The sequence below is a fragment of the Perca fluviatilis genome, chromosome 13 (genome assembly GCF_010015445.1).
Source record: "Perca fluviatilis chromosome 13, GENO_Pfluv_1.0, whole genome shotgun sequence".
Lineage (NCBI taxonomy): Eukaryota > Metazoa > Chordata > Actinopteri > Perciformes > Percidae > Perca > Perca fluviatilis.
Window position 1 is genome coordinate 35,423,758 of NC_053124.1, and position 18,124 is coordinate 35,441,881.

Here is an 18,124-nt window from a genome sequence, read left to right on the forward strand (position 1 = left end):
TTCTCTTTTCCATAGCTGAGATTCTGGTTCTGTGTGGATGAAGTGAATGTGTTGATGAAATCATTGAACAAGAGTTTTTGAACAGACTTTACTGATGGGATGTGGGAACAAACTGAAGCTTTACCTGATGAATAAACTAACATGAACTAAGTCTTTTCTTCCTGTCTTCATTCCAGGGTTTTTATACAAAGCTGATGGAGAAAATGTGAAACTGATATGAAAGTATAACTAAGGCACTTTTCCTCCTGAAATACCACAAAGTACAGTGTTCATGTTTAGAGTCAGTCAGTCTCTGTCCTTCCAACTTTCCTCACTAAAACTGCTCCGTCACAGAGAAATAAGCAGAGTTTTCTATCACTTCTTCACAGCATTTAGGAATGTGTGTTAGAGCATTTCAATATTGTATATTAGAGCATTCAGTAGTGTGTTAGAGAATTTCTCTGTTTTCAGTGTTAAACACTGCTGCAGGTATTCATGCACAACTGTTGTTGGTGATTTACAGAGCTGGAAGAGTTATTCAGATCATGTATTGCAGTACAGAAGAAAAAACAGTGTTGTAGAGTTACAAATTACTTGTCAGTTAAAAGTCCTGCATTCAACATCTTCCTTAAGTAATAGTTGAAAAGTATTATCAAAATATAAAGTACCAAAAGTAAAATTGCTCATTATGTAGTGAAATTTCTTATTTTATTGGATTATATTATGATCTAATAAATTGTATTAAATATGACTGATAATTTAAATAAAATATTTTATTTAATTCAAGTAGACTACTTGTTCATAATTATTTTTTAGGGTTTAACATGTATACAGATTAAAATTTTCCCATCATACTTCTGTCGGAATGTGTACGAAGTTGGCATTGACTTTCATTTGAAATGGTATTAAAAAGGTCTTAAAAAGCAACTTCGACAATAAATCAGTAGGTTGCTACCAAGGTTATAATCTTTAACCATAATGAACGAAATAACGAAAACTAGGTGGGAAAAAACATTGTCGTTAACTGAAGTTAAAATAAAAAAGAGGCATTACAAAAAAACGATAACTAAACTAAAACTGTAATGTCTGTTTGAAAAACTAACTCAAATAAAATTATCGAGTAAATGTCCTTAGTTTTCGTCTTTGTCAATGTCTTTCACAGAGCAAATATAACGTTATATCTTCTTTTTTATTGACCTGTTTTATTCAGTCTATGCCGTAGACATATATTTTCCGACTGGGAACCCAGAAATTCCGACATTCCACGTCATATTGAACACAACATGTCCGTACCCCTCACCTGGCATCATGGCGGTACCGAAACTCAGAAGAAAGCAGCAGAGTCATATTTCATTATGACTGTGTCAGATAACAGCAAGTGTCTCGCAGTGGAAGGTGGTAAAATACATGGACAAAGGGAAAAATCTCACGAATTTGAAAGTACATTTGAGAAGCGCACACAAACTAGGAGGCTAACCTAGCTTACCTTAACAAGCAGTGACAGGGCAAGGAGAACGCAAAGCAGGGGCGGATTTAGTCATTTTGGGGCCCAAGGAAAACACAGACATGGGGCCCTCTACATCTCTTGTTTCCCCCCCCCCTTTTGTCAATCCTTATTTTTCTAAGAAAGTCCTGCTTGTAACTTCTCTTCAGCAGTCTTCACACAGCAATGGTGTCTAGACATCTGGAGTTGCATCTGTAAGAAAAAAAGAAGAAAAAAAACACAGAACATTCTGTTTAACAGATGCATCCACTGTAAAATTATATTTAAAATTTTCTCTGTACAATAATATGTATTGTCTTTTTATAGGGAAGAGCTGCCATTGGTTGTCATTTACCTTGGTTGGCTCTCTGATAGTATCTCTTATATGGATCTGCTTGCTGCTACATATTGTTTGTGGACTTCTGTCTTGTGTTACTAAAGTGAGAAGAAACAAACAAGACAATAAGTGATCAATTATGGAGTAATAATTTTAATAAAAATAACTTACTGTTTAAAATGTTTACCTTTTTTCTTTTGCTGACTTTCTCCTGCTCTCCCTTTTTTTCTGACCATTTATTCATTTCCCTTGTCTCTGTTTTTGCATCTGTCTTTCTCGTCTTCTCCCTTTGGTCTTTGCCTTTCTTTTTCTTCATCTATCTTTGGTCTTTGTCTTTCTCCTTCTCCCTTTTCTATTTGTATTTGTCCATCTTTCTATCCATCTCACCTTTATTCTATGTCATTGTATTCTCTTGTATGAAATAGGTCCAATAGTGCAAGGATAAGATGGCGCCAGCCGTGTGCACGGCGCAGCGTCTCCCTGTTTTGTTTGGTTTATTGTTTGCTCTTATTAGTTTAAGTTACCAAAATGTCTCAGCTCTGTTTGTGTATGATCGCCAAAAACTTTTTGCTATTCGCGATCAACATGCTGTTTGTATAAAGAGTGTTATTTATGGGAATCAGTCCTCGGATGCACCCCCTCCTACACTCTCAGCTCTGCCGGCGTACCTCCAACTTACATCCAGGGCCGCTCCGCGGGGAAAACGCCCCAGAAGACGGAGAAAGCGAAGTGGTGTGGTTGTAAGAGTGAGAGCATATCTGCGGTCCATGCGGAGGAATGGACCGGGATTTCAACACGGCTGTTCCTTACCGGCTGTCCCTCCTTTGGACTCCAGGAGGAGGTGGCTTCTCCCGATACAACCTGGAGCTGTCATCGCGGTGGATCAGCTGCGTGTACCGGTGGAGGAATTTGTTCCCCGGCGTCCTCAAGTGGCCAAGCGCGGTGTAGATCTCATGAATCTCCGATCTCTGGCTCGAGCCAAGTCACCGCACATGCAGGATACCGTTCTTCAGTTGGCACTGATTAACGTCAGATCATTGTCTAACAAGACTTTTATGTTAAATGACTTCTTTTTATCCCGGGAGCTGGACTGCATGCTTCTTTCGGAGACGTGGGTTCAACCTGGTGAGTTCTTCCCCTTCTCAGAGCTTGTTCCTCCGGCATGTTCTTTCTTTAGCTCTCCTAGAACCACGGGAAGAGGTGGAGGCCTAGCGACAGTTTTTAAAAACAGTCTGAACTGTAAAAAAATCCCATGCGAACAATATAAAAGCTTTGAGCTGCAACTTTTCGAACTTAAACTCAACGTATCAGTGGCATGTGCACTCATTTACCGCCCTCCTAAATTTAACAAGGAGTTTATTAATGACTTTTCGGCGTTTGTGGCTGGCATTGCGCTACATTTTAATCATTTTCTAATTGTTGGTGATTTTAATATTCATGTTTGTTGTGTTTCTAAGCCTTTGGTCAAGGACTTTTTAAACATTTTGGACTCTTTTAACCTTACTCAGTCTGTGAACAGTCCGACTCATAATAAGGGACATTTTTTGGACCTGGTCTTGTCATACGGCCTAAATTTGTCCATAAAGGATATTTCAGATGCAGGTATCTCTGACCATATGCCAGTTCTGTTTACTGTTTCCTTGCCGGGTTCTCAAAACAAGACGTGCTTTCCCATACGTCAGCAGCGCTCAATTAATCCCTCCACGGCCTCACTATTTGCTGCAGCGTTTGATACCTCTCCAGTAATGTCCCTAGACTTTTCTTCATTCAAGGACATTGAGGAGATGGTTATTTTATTTGATTCCACATGTACGGAAATCCTTGATTCAATAGCACCGTTAAAGCACAGGAGTGCTAATTCAAACAGAGAGCCATGGTTCAATGACACTACTCGTGCTCTCAGAAGGGAATGTAGACGTGCTGAGAGGAAATGGAGGAAAGACAACCTTCATGTTTCTCTGGGGATTTTAAGAAACTGTTGGTCTAACTACCAGGTTGCTGTTAAAGCGGCAAAGACTCAGTACATGTCAAACCTTGTGCAAAATAACTGTCATAAACCTCAAGTCCTTTTTAATGTATTAAATAGGATAATCAATCCCTCTGAACACACTGGCATTATTCCTAGTGCCATTTTGTGTGACAGATTCTGTAAATTTTTCATTGATAAGGTGTCCAATATTCGGTCATCAATATGTTGTACTGCACCAGATCCCAGCATTGTACCGTTATGTTCAGTCATCTTTGAAAACTTTATGCCAATATCTTTTTCTGATTTGTTAAAGACGGTCCTATGTTTAAGACCTTCGGTCTGTTCATTGGACAGCCTTCCTGCAAAGCTTTTTAAAGATGTTTTTGACACTGTTGGCCTTTATATTTTAAATATGATAAATATGTCTCTTTCAACTGGATCTGTACCAGCAGCTTTTCAAAAGGCCATTGTACAACCCCTCCTAAAAAAACATAATTTGGACTCTCTGTTTTGTCAAATTACAGGCCAGTTTCTAAGCTGCCCTTTTTATCTAAAATTCTAGAAAAAGTGGCTTATACGCAACTTTTATTGCACCTCAAATCAAACAATATCTTTGAAAAATTTCAGTCTGGCTTTAAATCTTGTCACAGTACGGAAACAGCTCTTCTAAAAGTGTTTAACGATCTTCTTTTAATTTCTGATAAAGGTAGCTCTGCTGTGTTAGTGCTTTTAGATCTGACTGCTGCGTTTGATACCGTTGACCACAAGATTTTACTGTCAAGACTCGAGTGCTGTGCAGGCATCAAAGGCACAGCTCTGGAGTGGTTCCGTTCATATCTGACAGGCAGATCTTTTTCTGTAAACCTTGGGCCTTTTTACTCTTGTAAAGCACCGATTAACAGCGGGGTGCCCCAAGGCTCAATCCTAGGCCCAGTCTTGTTCTCACTGTATATGCTGCCTATGGGATCGATTTTCCAAAAATATAATATTTCGTTTCACTGCTTTGCGGATGACATCCAAATCTATTTACCTTTAAATACCAAAACGAATTCCAGTGAAGCACTGAGTAATTGTCTACGTGAAATAAAAGATTGGATGTCATTAAATTTCTTACACTTAAATGACAAAAAAACTGAAATTATAACTTTTGGAGAACCCGATATCTCAGATTTAAATAGTGCTCTTGGCCCATTACTCCATAACTATAGTCCATGTGTAAAAAGTCTTGGAGTTATTATTGATAGTTCTTTTAAACTGGATAAACAAATTAGCTCAGTAGTAAGAACAAGCTTCTTTCAGCTTAGACTTCTTGGGAAGGTGAAGTTGTACCTACCCCAAAGTCAACTGGAAAAAGTTGTACATGCCCTGATTACAAATCGTCTGGACTACTGCAACTCTTTATACTATGGCCTCGACCAGTCTTCTGTTCGCCGATTGCAATTAGTTCAAAATGCAGCTGCATGCCTGCTGACAGGGAAAAAGCGCTTTGACCACATTACCCCAGTACTATTGTCTCTCCATTGGCTGCCTATTACTCTCAGAATCCATTTTAAGATTTTATTATTTGTTTTTAAATCTTTAAATGGATTAGCACCTTCTTATCTAGCTGATATGTTGATTTTACATACCCCAGTCAGAGCACTTAGGTCAAATGATCAGCTTCTTTTGAAATGTCCTAGATCCAGACTGAAAACCAGAGGGGACAGAGCTTTTTCAGTTGCAGGTCCTAAGCTCTGGAATCCTCTTCCCCTCAATATTAAAGCAGCTAGCTCTATCGAGTCTTTTAAATCACTTTTAAAAACTCATCTTTTCGACATGGCCTTCAACACAAGCTGAGCTGTGACATTTTGAATATTGTTTGTAATCATGTTTACATATGTTTAAACTATTATCGTTTCTGGGATACTATGTTTTTAGTGGGTTTTTACTTCTTTTTGGCTAATTAGTTTGCTTTTTATAATGTTTATCAGTATGTAATATCTGTACAGCACTTTGGGGCAGTAGTGACTGCATGTAAATGTGCTCTATAAATAAACTTGACCTTGACCTTGACCTTCCTCTCTCTTGAATGTATTTATGTACATTGAGTTTCTTTGGCTTTCTCTTACTAATTAACTCAGCTTTAATGGGTGAGTAACAAATGAAGGAAATCTTGGCCTGATCTGTGTGTGTGTGTGTGTGTGTGTGTGTGTGTGTGTGTGTGTGTGTGTGTGTGTGTGTGTGTGTGTGTGTGTGTGTGTGTGTGTGTGTGTGTGTGTGTGTGTGTGAGTGTGTCTGTGTGTGTGTGTGTGTGTGTCTGTGTGTGAGTGTGTGTGTGTGTGTGTGAGTGTCTGTGTGTGAGTGTGTGTGTGTCTGTGTGTGAGTGAGTGTGTCTGTGTGAGAGTGTCTGAGTGAGTGCCTGTGTGTGTGAGTGAGTGGGTGTGTGTGAGTGTGTTGTGTGAGTGGGTGTGTGTGTGAGTGTGGGTGTCTGTGTGTGTGAGTGAGTGGGTGTGTGTGTGTCTGTGTGTGAGTGTGTGTGTCTGTGTGTGAGTGAGTGGGTGTGTGTGAGTGTGAGTGTCTGTGTGTGTGAGTGAGTGGGTGTGTGTGAGAGTGTTAGTGTGAGTGGGTGAGTGGGTGGGTGTGTGTGAGTGTGTGTGAATGAGTGTGTCTGTGTGTGAGTGTCTGTGTGAGAGTGAGTGTGTGAGTGTGAGTGTCTGTGTGTGAGTGAGTGTCTGTATTGTCATGTCTAAAGTGCTATAATCTGACCATGCGAGCTTTGGCCTCAGCAAATCTTGCTATCCCTGATTCACATTGGTCAGAATGACTGCTAGTACTCATTAGTTGTTCATTGGAATTGTCGTCTTTTTCGTCATAGAAGTCGTCATCATTATTATCACTGTCACTGAAAGTGAACGCGGGAGTTGTGTTACCTGACGTTGAAGGATCCTCCTCATCCTGTAAAGGTGCCTTGGATGTTAACGTTAGCAGCAATATCGCTTGAGCAGCCTGGGCTGGCACTGTCGGCAGCAACGGGTAGCTCCTCCTCGCTAGCAGCAGTGCTAACGCTCGTGATGGTGGTTGTAGCATGGGTTGTAGCGTTGTTGTCATTGTCACAAAAAAAGTTTGTTACCTTCGGCAATTTTTTTCAAAACGTTTTGCTTTCCTCCTGCTTCCTCCTTTTTTCAGCACCGCTTGGGTAGTTTGGCTTCATTTTTACTCTACTCTGTACACTGATCTGTCACTCTGCACCAAGGGGGTAAGCTTCGCTTCAGAACGCGAACCTCCGATGGCGCCATTTTGTTGCTACAAAGGTATCCCCTCTTGTTAGCATTCCACTGACCGCCATTTTTTTTTTACGTCACTTGACTGAGAATAACTTTACATCTGAAGCGTTTAAAGACTCTATTTGTCCATTGTTTAATTCTAAAGAAACACGACAATGTATAAAAGGCTCCATTACCTTCTACCTCACGTTATGGCTCCATAGCAGACGCTTTTATAACAATATGCTAGCGATTGTGTCATAACTAAGTGACTTACTGTCGCACAGTAGAGGAATTACCGTATAGTACAGGAGAAGCTCGCAGGCAGTTACGACTTACATTAGCTGTTTAGGTTTAATTACGAATTTTAACTAGCATGTTAGTTAGCAATAGTTAGCCTGTGCTTATGTTATCTCCTTACATATACCTACACTCTCCGTCTCTGTAAGATTGGAAATGATTGAGATTTCTCTTGGCACAGCTACCAGAAGACTTACAACTTTCAGACAGGTTGCTCACGTCACATTTACGTTGTCTCTCTCAGTTGGAGGCTGCGCAGTAAAGGAAGAGATCACCGGAAAAGTGCTTCAAATAGCCTTCAATGGTCTCCGTCCAGAGCAACGGGGTCTGTTGGTCCATTAATATATATGTCAATGCTCTGCACACGCACTCTGTCTGTCACTTTTTTTTTCTCCGTTTTTTTGGAGCATTACAGCCTTGTCACTTTCGTAGATGCGCAGTAAGTGAGATAATGGAATAGTCCAATGTAGTGAGGTGGGGGGCCCCCCTCCGGTCTGCGAAACTAATGATTTGATGCCATTTTTCGCAAATGGAGTTTTAGAAATATATAATTTAAAAAAAAAACCTTAAGCATAAGTTAATGGGGCATTTTGGGGGGCCTCTAGGTAGCTCGGGGCCCAAGGCAATTGCCGACCTTTGCCTAATGGTAAAGTCCGCCCCTGACGCAAAGCCCCCTTCCACCGAAACAGAAGCTAACCCTGGTAACGTTAGGGACATGGATGTATGGGTACAGGACATGGATGTATGGGTACAGGGTATGGATGTATGGGTACAGGACATGAATGTATAGGTACAGGGTATGGATGTATGGGTACAGGGTATGGATGTATGGGTACAGAGCATGGATGTATGGACCGGCTTTCACCGGTGACCAGATAGCTGCTGGTTAGTAAATACGCATGAACACTAAAAGCGTGAGGAAGCGTGGGTTAATATGTGTGTTGATACTGGGATGTCTACACAACTGTGTGAGTCGATTGACGATTTAAAACACCTGTCTTCTTTAGTCTGTTGGCTATTTAGGTTTTTTTCCTGGCACACGTTACTTAAACATTTTGCACTTATTGCTGTGTCTTGTGTAGACTGTTTACATATTTGTGCTCATCATCATATGTGCATTTTATGTATTGGGGTCCGTTCCAGAAACCAGGTTTAGTGAAAACTCTGAGTTTGTTAACCCTGAGATGAGGGAAACTCTGGGTTTTCCATTTCAGAAAGAGAGGTAACTTCACCTCAGAGTCAGCTTCTATGGTAACTTGACCTCAGAGTCAGTTACTATGGTAACTGAGCCTGTGAACCTAACCTGGTCGGTGTGTTGATATGCAATGAATAAACTGTAATACCTAGTCTGACCAGCAGAGGGACTTAGTTAGTGATATGACCATGGTGCAAGTGATTGGGAACAGATGAAGAGGAACAGCTAGGGAAGCTACATGGTTATGAGTCGTACATTAAAGTTTGAGCACAAGCTCATTATGGATTAAGAAAACAAAGTCTCATCTTTAAGACTCAAACAACACATGGTACCAGGAGTAAACCGTTTTTGTCATGCGTCAGTTTCACTCGTAAAATGGATGTTTTAAAACCACCGGAGGGACTGAAACTGGTGGGTAACGTGGACAGCAATTGGCGGTCTTTTAAGCAACAATTCGAGTTGTATATGGCTGCCATAGGACTGGACAGTAAACCTGACGCCAGGAAGATAGCGTTGCTACTTACTGTAGCGGGTCCCCAAGCCATTGAGGTTTTCAACACGTTCGAGTTCGGCGAAGGTGAAGACAAAGAAAAGTACGACACCATACTAGAAAAGTTCAGTGCATATTGCTCCCCACAGAAAAACGTCGTGTATGAAAGGTATGTGTTCCGGTCTCGGATGCAACAGCACGACGAAACTTTTGATTGCTTTGTGACTGATTTGAAGCTTAAAGCCCAGTCATGTGATTTTGGAGATCTGAAAGATTCTATGATCCGCGATCAAATAGTTTATGGAATCCATGAAAAGAGGATAAGGGAGAGGCTGTTAAGAGATGCTAAACTGACTCTGGAAGAAGCAGAGAGACTGTGTCATGCAAGTGAATTAGCCCAGCAGCATGCAAAGACGTTTAACCCTTGTGTTGTCCTTCGGGTCACTGGGACCCGAAGGACAACACAAGGGTTAATGAAGTGAATGCCACAGCAGTACATGACAGTGCCAAAGTAGCTGTAATCAAAAACAAGATGAAAAAGCACACACCACAAAAGAAAAACAGAGAAGATGCAGCAGCATACACCTGCAAACGTTGTGGTAGCAGACATGAGCCCCGGCAGTGCCCTGCCTATGGCAAAAGATGCTCAAAAAAAAATAATTTTGCAAGACAATGCTTAACAAAGGACAAGCCCAAGTCAGTGAGGCTAGTTGAAGATAATGACCTAAGTGAGACTTTCGTTGTCGGCATGGTGTCATGTGACAATGTAGAAAATGATGCCATAGAGGAAAATGCTAGGCACTTACAAAATGAAGATACATGGATTGTGTCATTGCCAATGAATGGAGCTTTAGTAGCGCTAAGGATTGACACAGGCGCACAAGCAAACTTGATCAGCATGACTGAAATTAAGGCCATGAAAGAAAAGCCCAAAATAATCAAGAGAACAGTGCCACTGAAAGACTACAACGGAAAAGACATAGAAAGCAAAGGTCAGTGCAGACTGAAAGTGACAGTAAAGGACAAAAGCTACAATGTACTGTTCTCTGTTGTACCTGAGGGCCGGGAATCACTGCTCGGTGGTGCCTCCTCGAAGAAATTAAACCTGGTGAGGAGGGTCTACCATATTAACTGCTCAGAAGCAGTAAGTGTACACACAGGTACAGTTGAGTCCATTGTGCATCGTTACCAAGACGTTTTTAAAGGACTAGGATGCCTTCCATGCACATACAAAATCAAACTCAGGGAGGATGCAACTCCAGTAATCCATGCACCAAGGAGAGTTCCAGCCCCACTTCGGGAACGCCTAAAAAAGGAACTGGAAAGGATGTGTCAGTTAGAAGTCATCACAAAAGTGGAAGAACCGACAGAGTGGGTGAACTCAATGGTGTGCGTCAACAAAAAGAACGCAAGCAAAGAACTGACAATATGCATGGACCCAGGAGACTTAAATCAAAACATAAAACGTGAGCACTACCAGATACCAAAACGGGAGGAAATCGCAAGTGAGATGGCAGGAGCCAAGTACTTTTCAAAGCTAGATGCAGCACAGGGTTTCTGGCAAATCAAGTTGGATGATGAGAGCTCAAGATACTGCACGTTCAATACGCCCTTTGGGAGGTACAGATTCCTGAGAATGCCGTTTGGCATAATCTCAGCATCTGAAATATATCATCGGGCAATGGACAATATGCTAGAGGGCCTAGAAGGGGTCCGTTGCTATGTAGATGATGTAGTAATCTGGGGCTCCACTCTACTAGAGCACAATGAAAGACTGACGAAAGTGCTCCAAAGGGTGCCTGAGAATGGACTGAAGCTAAACCGCGCCAAATGCCAATTCGGGGTGCAAGACATAACATTCCTTGGAGACAAGTATTCTTCTCAAGGGATAGGGCCAGATGAAAGGAAGATAAAAGCCATTCTAGGCATGCCGCGCCTCACAGACAAGAAAGGTGTGCTCAGAATAATGGGGATGATCAACTTTATTGGAAAGTTCATACCTAACCTATCAGTGAAAACATCAGCATTGAGAGAACTTCTCCATGACTCCAATGAGTTTAAGTGGACGTCGAGAAATGAGAGAGAATGGAATGCTTTGAAGATTGCACTGACAAATGCACCCGTGCTAGCGTATTATGATCCCAACAAGAGACTGAAGATTTCAACAGATGCGTCGAAGGACGGACTCGGAGCTGTCTTGCTACAGGCAGAAGGAGATAGCTGGAAGCCAGTTGCTTATGCTTCTAGGTCCATGACTAAGACTGAAACAAGATATGCTCAAATAGAAAAGGAATGCCTTGGATTAGCTTATGGACTACAGATCTTTCATTGCTATGTCTATGGACTTCCTACATTCACAGTTGAGACAGATCATCGTCCTCTTGTGTCAATCATCAAGAAAAGTCTCAATGAGATGTCACCGAGGATTCAGCGGCTCGTCATGAAGCTGCAAAGGTATGATTTTGAGCTTACAGTATATACACACCAGGCAAGCATTTAGTGCTAGCAGATGCGCTATCACGAGCGCCGGAGCCGAGTACTACATGCTCCACGGAAAAAGAGATAGAGAACCATGTCAACATGATCGTTGAGTCTCTACCTGTGTCTCAAGTTAAAGCAAAGCAGATCAGTGAAGAAACTGTCAAAGACAAGGAGCTACAAACAGTGTTGGAAAACATCCACAGTGGCTGGCCCAAGGGGTCCTGTCCGAAGTATTATCACATTAGATCAGAGCTAAGTGTGGCAAATGGACTGTTATTGAGAGACTGTAGAATTGTTATTCCACACAGCCTGAGGCCAGAGATACTTCGTAAGCTACACGAGGGACACCTTGGTATTGAGAAATGCAAAAGAAGAGCCAGGAATGCCGTGTATTGGCCCGGAATCAACAAGGAAATTGAAAATATGATAGGAAAGTGTGAAACATGTAACAAGTACCAGAGCAAGCAGGCAAGGGAGCCTATGTTGGTCCAAAATCTTCCCACTGCTCCTTGGGAGAAAGTTGGAACGGATTTGTTTCACTGTAATGGCAAGGACTACCTGCTAGTGATAGATTACTGTTCAAACTTTCCTGAAATTGCTCTGCTCACAAGTGCAACTTCCAACAGTGTCATTACTCATGTCAAGTCCATTTTTGCCCGGCATGGGATACCGAAGACTCTAGTGAGTGACAATGGTCCATGCTATAACAGCAAGGAATGGCAACAGTTTGCCAGACAATATGGATTTCACCATGTCACTTCAAGTCCACAGCATGCACAGGCAAATGGCAAAGCTGAAAAGGGAGTGCATATCATCAAACAGCTTCTCAAAAAGGCCACAGACAGCAAGTCAGATCCTTATTTAGCTCTACTAAGCTACAGAACGGCCCCGCTTGAATGTGGTTTATCCCCAGCAGAACTGTTGATGAATCGCAAGTTACGCACAACCCTACCTTGCTATACAGACGTCAAAGAAAATGCAGAGACACAGACAAAAATGGAGAATATGAAATGGAAACAAAAACAGCGTTATGACAAGTCAACCAAAACCCTCAGACCACTTGCCAAAGATGATGTGGTGCGTATCCAAGATCAGGATGCGTGGAACCGGAAAGCTACTGTTCTCCAGGAGGTCGGACCGAGATCATATGAAGTAAGGACTGAGGAGGGTCACGTGCTCAGAAGGAACCGTCGCAACCTTCTCAAAACCAGAGAGACTTTCCGAGAAACAGAATGTGAGGATCAAGATGGAAATACCTCTGTGTCACATGCAGAAACAGTGCCAGACCTGAAATCAGATGGAGGTGTGCGTGTGGACACAAGTGATGGTCACTCAGGGTCACCTGTCTTGAGGAGATCCGAGCGTCAAGTCAAAAAAACAGTCAGACTTGATCTGTGATTCTATGGACAGAATATGTGGTGTTCTTGTGTTTTGTTTTTTTTTTAAGAAAAAAAAAAAAGGGAAAGTGAGATGTAAAAGTGGTAATCCTTGAAGTTCATATATATATATATAAAAAAATAAAAAATTAGAAAGTTTTGTTAAAAAAAAGAAAAGAAATGTGAATCTGGTTGTTCATGATCACAATACATATGTTAAGGTATGTTTTGTTCACAGCTTCAAAGTAAGGGGGATGTGTTGATATGCAATGAATAAACTGTAATACCTAGTCTGACCAGCAGAGGGACTTAGTTAGTGATATGACCATGGTGCAGGTGATTGGGAACAGATGAAGAGGAACAGCTAGGGAAGCTACATGGTTATGAGGATGTTCAGTCGTACATTAAAGTTTGAGCACAAGCTCATTATGGATTAAGAAAACAAAATCTCATCTTTAAGACTCAAACAACACAGTCGGGAGCAGGCTTTCATCAAGAAACCTCGAGTTTCTCTCCATCTCCTCCCTCTGACATAGCACTCTCTCATTTCCTCATTCATTCATTCAGTCTGTATCAGGCGCATTTTAATGCACTTTGTTATCTGCATGAATAAAAAAACGTATTGGTTTATGTTAGGAAGACTATAAAAGTTTTTTTCTCAAACATATCATGTCCTTTTGTCGATGATCCCGTTGATGAAAAAGCTGTATTAATTCACAGAGAGTTTACGTTGGGAGATGATATTGAGTCCCGACAATAGATGTGTTTTCATTTCCACATAACCGATTGGAGAGGTATTTTTTATCACAGTCCATTAGATATGTAGACACCTTATCTGTCCTCATATCACTAACATCAACCATCGTGGACAGGTCCATTAGATATGTAGATACCTTATCTGTCCTCATATCACTAACATCAGCCATCGTGGACAGGCTTTAACATCCCAGCAGATTCTTTGTGTTGCATTCCGTGTTTTGCAAACGACAGAGGATTTATTATTATTATTATTATTTATTATATTATTATTTCTTTATAACAGAGGAGCGGATCATACTGTAATAGTAAAACCACTGTATGTAGAGCCGTCAGAAAATTGTGACTCGCTCTGAAACGTTTTTTAAACGTTTTTGTAGTGTTCCCTGGACACAAACCAGTGAGAGACATTAAAAAGAAATAAATGATTATACATTATAGTTCTGTTAATGATATTGGTGCTGCAGCCTCAGAATGGGATTAGTATAGTTTACCTTTTCGGCCGCAGGATTGCACCTAAATGAAATTATAGGAGTAATACAATTCCAGTTTTCACCAGTAATATTATAATTTAACTGTGATTAAATATGAAATTAATACACTGTTAATGCGTACGCATTGACTCGAGCAGCAATTTTCTCCCACACCAATTCTCTCTCTGTTGCAGCAGCAGCCGCTGTCTTGCTTTTTTAACGAAATGCATGTTCAAACTCGATGTTTGTGCGCATGAGTATGTCCGCTGACTAGGGGTGGGAATCACCAGAGGCCTCACGATACGATATCATCACGATACCTATGTCACGATACGATATTATTGTGATTTTAAACATATTGCAATATTCTGCGATATATTGCAATGTACTACCTTTTTTCCAACTTCAAATTTTTCCCAATTTCAAATTATGTCCCCAAAGGACAATTTTGTCAACATCTGTTTTATCTAAAAAGATACATTTCTCTGTTTGTTCAGCACACTTCAATTTTATTGCTGCAAAATCAGATTGTCAAGCAGACAAACTGACCAACACATATATCATAAAAGATCGATACTTGGCATCTGTGTATCGATACAGTATTGCCACGAAAAATATCGCGATAATATGCTGTATCGATTTTTCCCCCCACCCCTACCGCTGACCCGTTTGTTTGTGGTTGTTGCCACGGTGAAATGTAGAATCATGGCATTGGAATGGCATGGAAACCATTCATGCTGCCTTTTTATAGTGGTGGTGTACGCGCGTAACCCTGAGTGAACCTACTCCGAGTTGATTGAACCAACTCAAATCATCTGTTCTGGAACCGAAAACTCAGAGTTTCCATCTCAGGGTAAATCAACTCAGACATCAGGTTTAGACTCAGAGTTTGTTAAACCTCCTTCCTGGAACGGACCCCTGGTGTTATAATACATAATAGATTGGATGATGTTTTTTTGTTATTATTACATAATCCGTTTTTCTGGCTTTTTTGAATCTTGAGCCCCTGACAAATAACCCATATTACAAAAAAAGACTAAAACTAATAACTAAACTAAAACTAAGAATTTTCAAAAAATAAAAAAATTAAATAAACTAGCAAACCCACTTTAAAAACTAATTAAAACTAAACTGAATTTGAAAACAAAAAGTCAAAACGAAATAAAAATAAAAACTAATGAAAAATGCCTAACTATAATAACCTTGGTTGTTACTCAAAAAAGTTATTCAGGGTTGGCAGGTCTGGATTTAGAGTGAATGAAGCAGAACTTGATAACCCCTCCCTCCTCTTCCTCCTCTTTCTCTCAAACAGCCAGCTCCACTATGTGATCATATTTCCTTGTTCCCTCCCCTTCAGAGCTACAGTTTGCAGATGGGTGTAACCAACATGCTGGGGGAAGTACAACAGCATATCACCTGTTATTACATCAGAGCTCAGACTAGTTTCACTTCTCAGGAAGTGAGACACAAGACAGTCAGACAGTCGTAGTCACTGAGCGAGAGGTGAAATGGCGAAGAAAGGAGTTCAGCTGGACCGGGAAACCTTCTCTTGTTCCATCTGTCTGGATCTACTGAAGGATCCGGGGACTATTAACTGTGGACACAGCTACTGCATGAACTGTATTAAAAGCCACTGGGATGAAGAGGATCGTAAGTACAACTACAGCTGCCCTGAGTGCAGGAAGACGTTCACACCGAGGCCTGTCCTGCTGAAAAACACCATGTTAGCAGCTTTAGTGGAGGAGCTGAAGAAGACTGGACTCCAAGCTGCTCCTGCTGATCACTGCTATGCTGGAGCTGAAGATGTGGCCTGTGATGTCTGCACCGGGAGAAAACTCAAAGCACACAAGTCCTGTCTGCAATGTCTGGCTTGTTTCTGTGAGAAACACCTTCAGCTTCATTATGAATCAGAGACATTCAAGAAACACAAGCTGGTGGAGCCGTCCAAGAAGCTCCAGGAGAACGTCTGCTCTCGTCACGATGAGGTAATGAAAATTTTCTGTCGTACCGATCAGCAGCTTATCTGTTATCTCTGCTTAATGGACAAACATAAAGGCCATGATACAGTCTCGGCTGCAGAAGAAAGGACTGAGAGGCAGAAAAAGCTTGAGGTGAGTCGACAGACCATCCAGCAGAGAATCCAGGACAGAGAGAAAGATGTGAAGCTGCTTCAACAGCAGGCGGAGGCCATCGATCGCGCCGCCGATAAAGCAGTGGAGGACAGCGAGAAGATCTTCACCGAGCTGATCCGTCTCCTGGAGAAAAGAAGCTCTGATGTGAAGCAGCAGGTCAGATCCCAGCAGAAAAGGGAAGAGAGTCGAGTCAGAGAGCTTCAGGAGAAGCTGGAGCAGGAGATCACTGAGCTGAAGAGGGGAGACGCTGAGCTGAAGAAGCTCTCACACACAGAGGATCACAACCAGTTTCTACACAACTACCCCTCACTGTCACCACTCAGCCAATCAGCATCCAGCATCCATATCCGTCCTCTGAGCTGCTTTGAGGACGTGACAGTGGCCGTGTCAGAAGTTAGAGATAAACTACAGGACGTCCTGAGAGAGGAGTGGACAAATGTCTCACTGACAGGGACTGAAGTGGACGTTTTACTGCCACAACCAGAGCCTAAGACCAGAGCTGGATTCTTAAAATATTCACGTGAAATCACACTGGATCCAAACACAGCACACACATATCTGTTATTATCTGAGGGGAACAGGAAAGCAACATTAATGAGACAACAACAGTCTTATTCTAGTCACCCAGACAGATTCACTGACAGGTGGCAGGTCCTGAGTAGAGAGGGTCTGACTGGACGTTGTTACTGGGAGGTGGAGAGGAGAGGAGGAGTTTTTGTAGCAGTCGCATACAAGAATATCAGCAGAACAGGGGGGTCGGATGAATGTAGATTTGGACAAAATTACAAATCTTGGGTGTTAGATTGTACCAACAACAAATATACATTTTGGTCCAACAAAGTCCGAACTCCTGTCTCAGGTCCTGAGTCCTCCAGAGTAGGAGTGTACCTGGATCACAGTGCAGGTATTCTGTCCTTCTACAGTGTTTCTGAAACCATGACTCTCCTCCACAGAGTCCAGACCACATTCACTCAGCCCCTCTATGCTGGACTTTGGGTTTATTGTTCTGGAGCCTCTGCTGAGTTGTGTAAACTGAAATAGACAGAAGTCATTTAAGGGTTACATTCTGTCATTCAGAGTCATTTTTTTATTTAAAAAAAAGGAAAACTTGTTAAATGAGAATATTTTCTGGTCCCTTCACTTCTCAAGGCTTTTTTCTGCATTCAATTCTTTTTTAATTTTTTTGACGCATTCAAGCATTCTTTTGTTGATGCTTTTTGTTCAATGTTTTTTTACGATGGTTTTTATTGAAAGCTTTTTGACACTCACTTGCTACAACACACACACACACACACACACACACACACATGGACACATACACACACAATGACACACTGACACACATACACACACACGGACACACACACACCCTCTCACACACACACACACACACACACACACACACACACAAACTGCTTAGTTGTGTAAACTGAAATAGTCAGAAGTCATTTAAGGGTTAAGAAATCCAGATTTACATTTATTTGTTTTGGTGGACCAAAATGTTGTTATCATAATCATAATCAATAAGTCCATCTCTTTTACATAGCTGAGATTCTGGTTCTGTGTGGAGGAAGTGAATGTGTTGATGAGATTATTGAACAAGAGTCTTTGAACAGACTTTACTGATGGGATGTGTGAACAAACTGAAGCTTTACCTGATGAATAAACTAACATGAACAAAGTCTGTTCTTCCTGTCTTCATTCCAGGGTTTTTATACAAAGCTGACGGAGGAAATGTGAAACTGATATCAGAGTATAACTAAGGCACTTTTCCTCCTGAAATACCACAAAGTACAGTGTTCATGTTTGGAGTCAGTCAGTCTCTGTCCTTTCAACTTTCCTCACTAAAACTACTCCGTCACAGAGAAATGAGCAGAGTTTTCTATCACTTGTTCACAGCGTGTGTGTTAG

General features: G+C 41.4%; 2 protein-coding genes across 2 annotated transcripts in view; both read left to right on the forward strand.

Moving 5' to 3' along the window:
• The window catches only part of mindy1 (MINDY lysine 48 deubiquitinase 1), a 65,489-nt gene that overhangs the window by 44,918 nt on the left and 2,447 nt on the right, over positions 1–18,124 (forward strand).
• On the forward strand, positions 15,590–17,268 carry LOC120571400 (tripartite motif-containing protein 16-like). The gene has a single exon (XM_039820333.1). It carries the CDS (start codon positions 15,590–15,592, stop codon positions 17,252–17,254), a length of 1,665 nt encoding a protein of 554 aa, XP_039676267.1. The 3' UTR covers positions 17,255–17,268.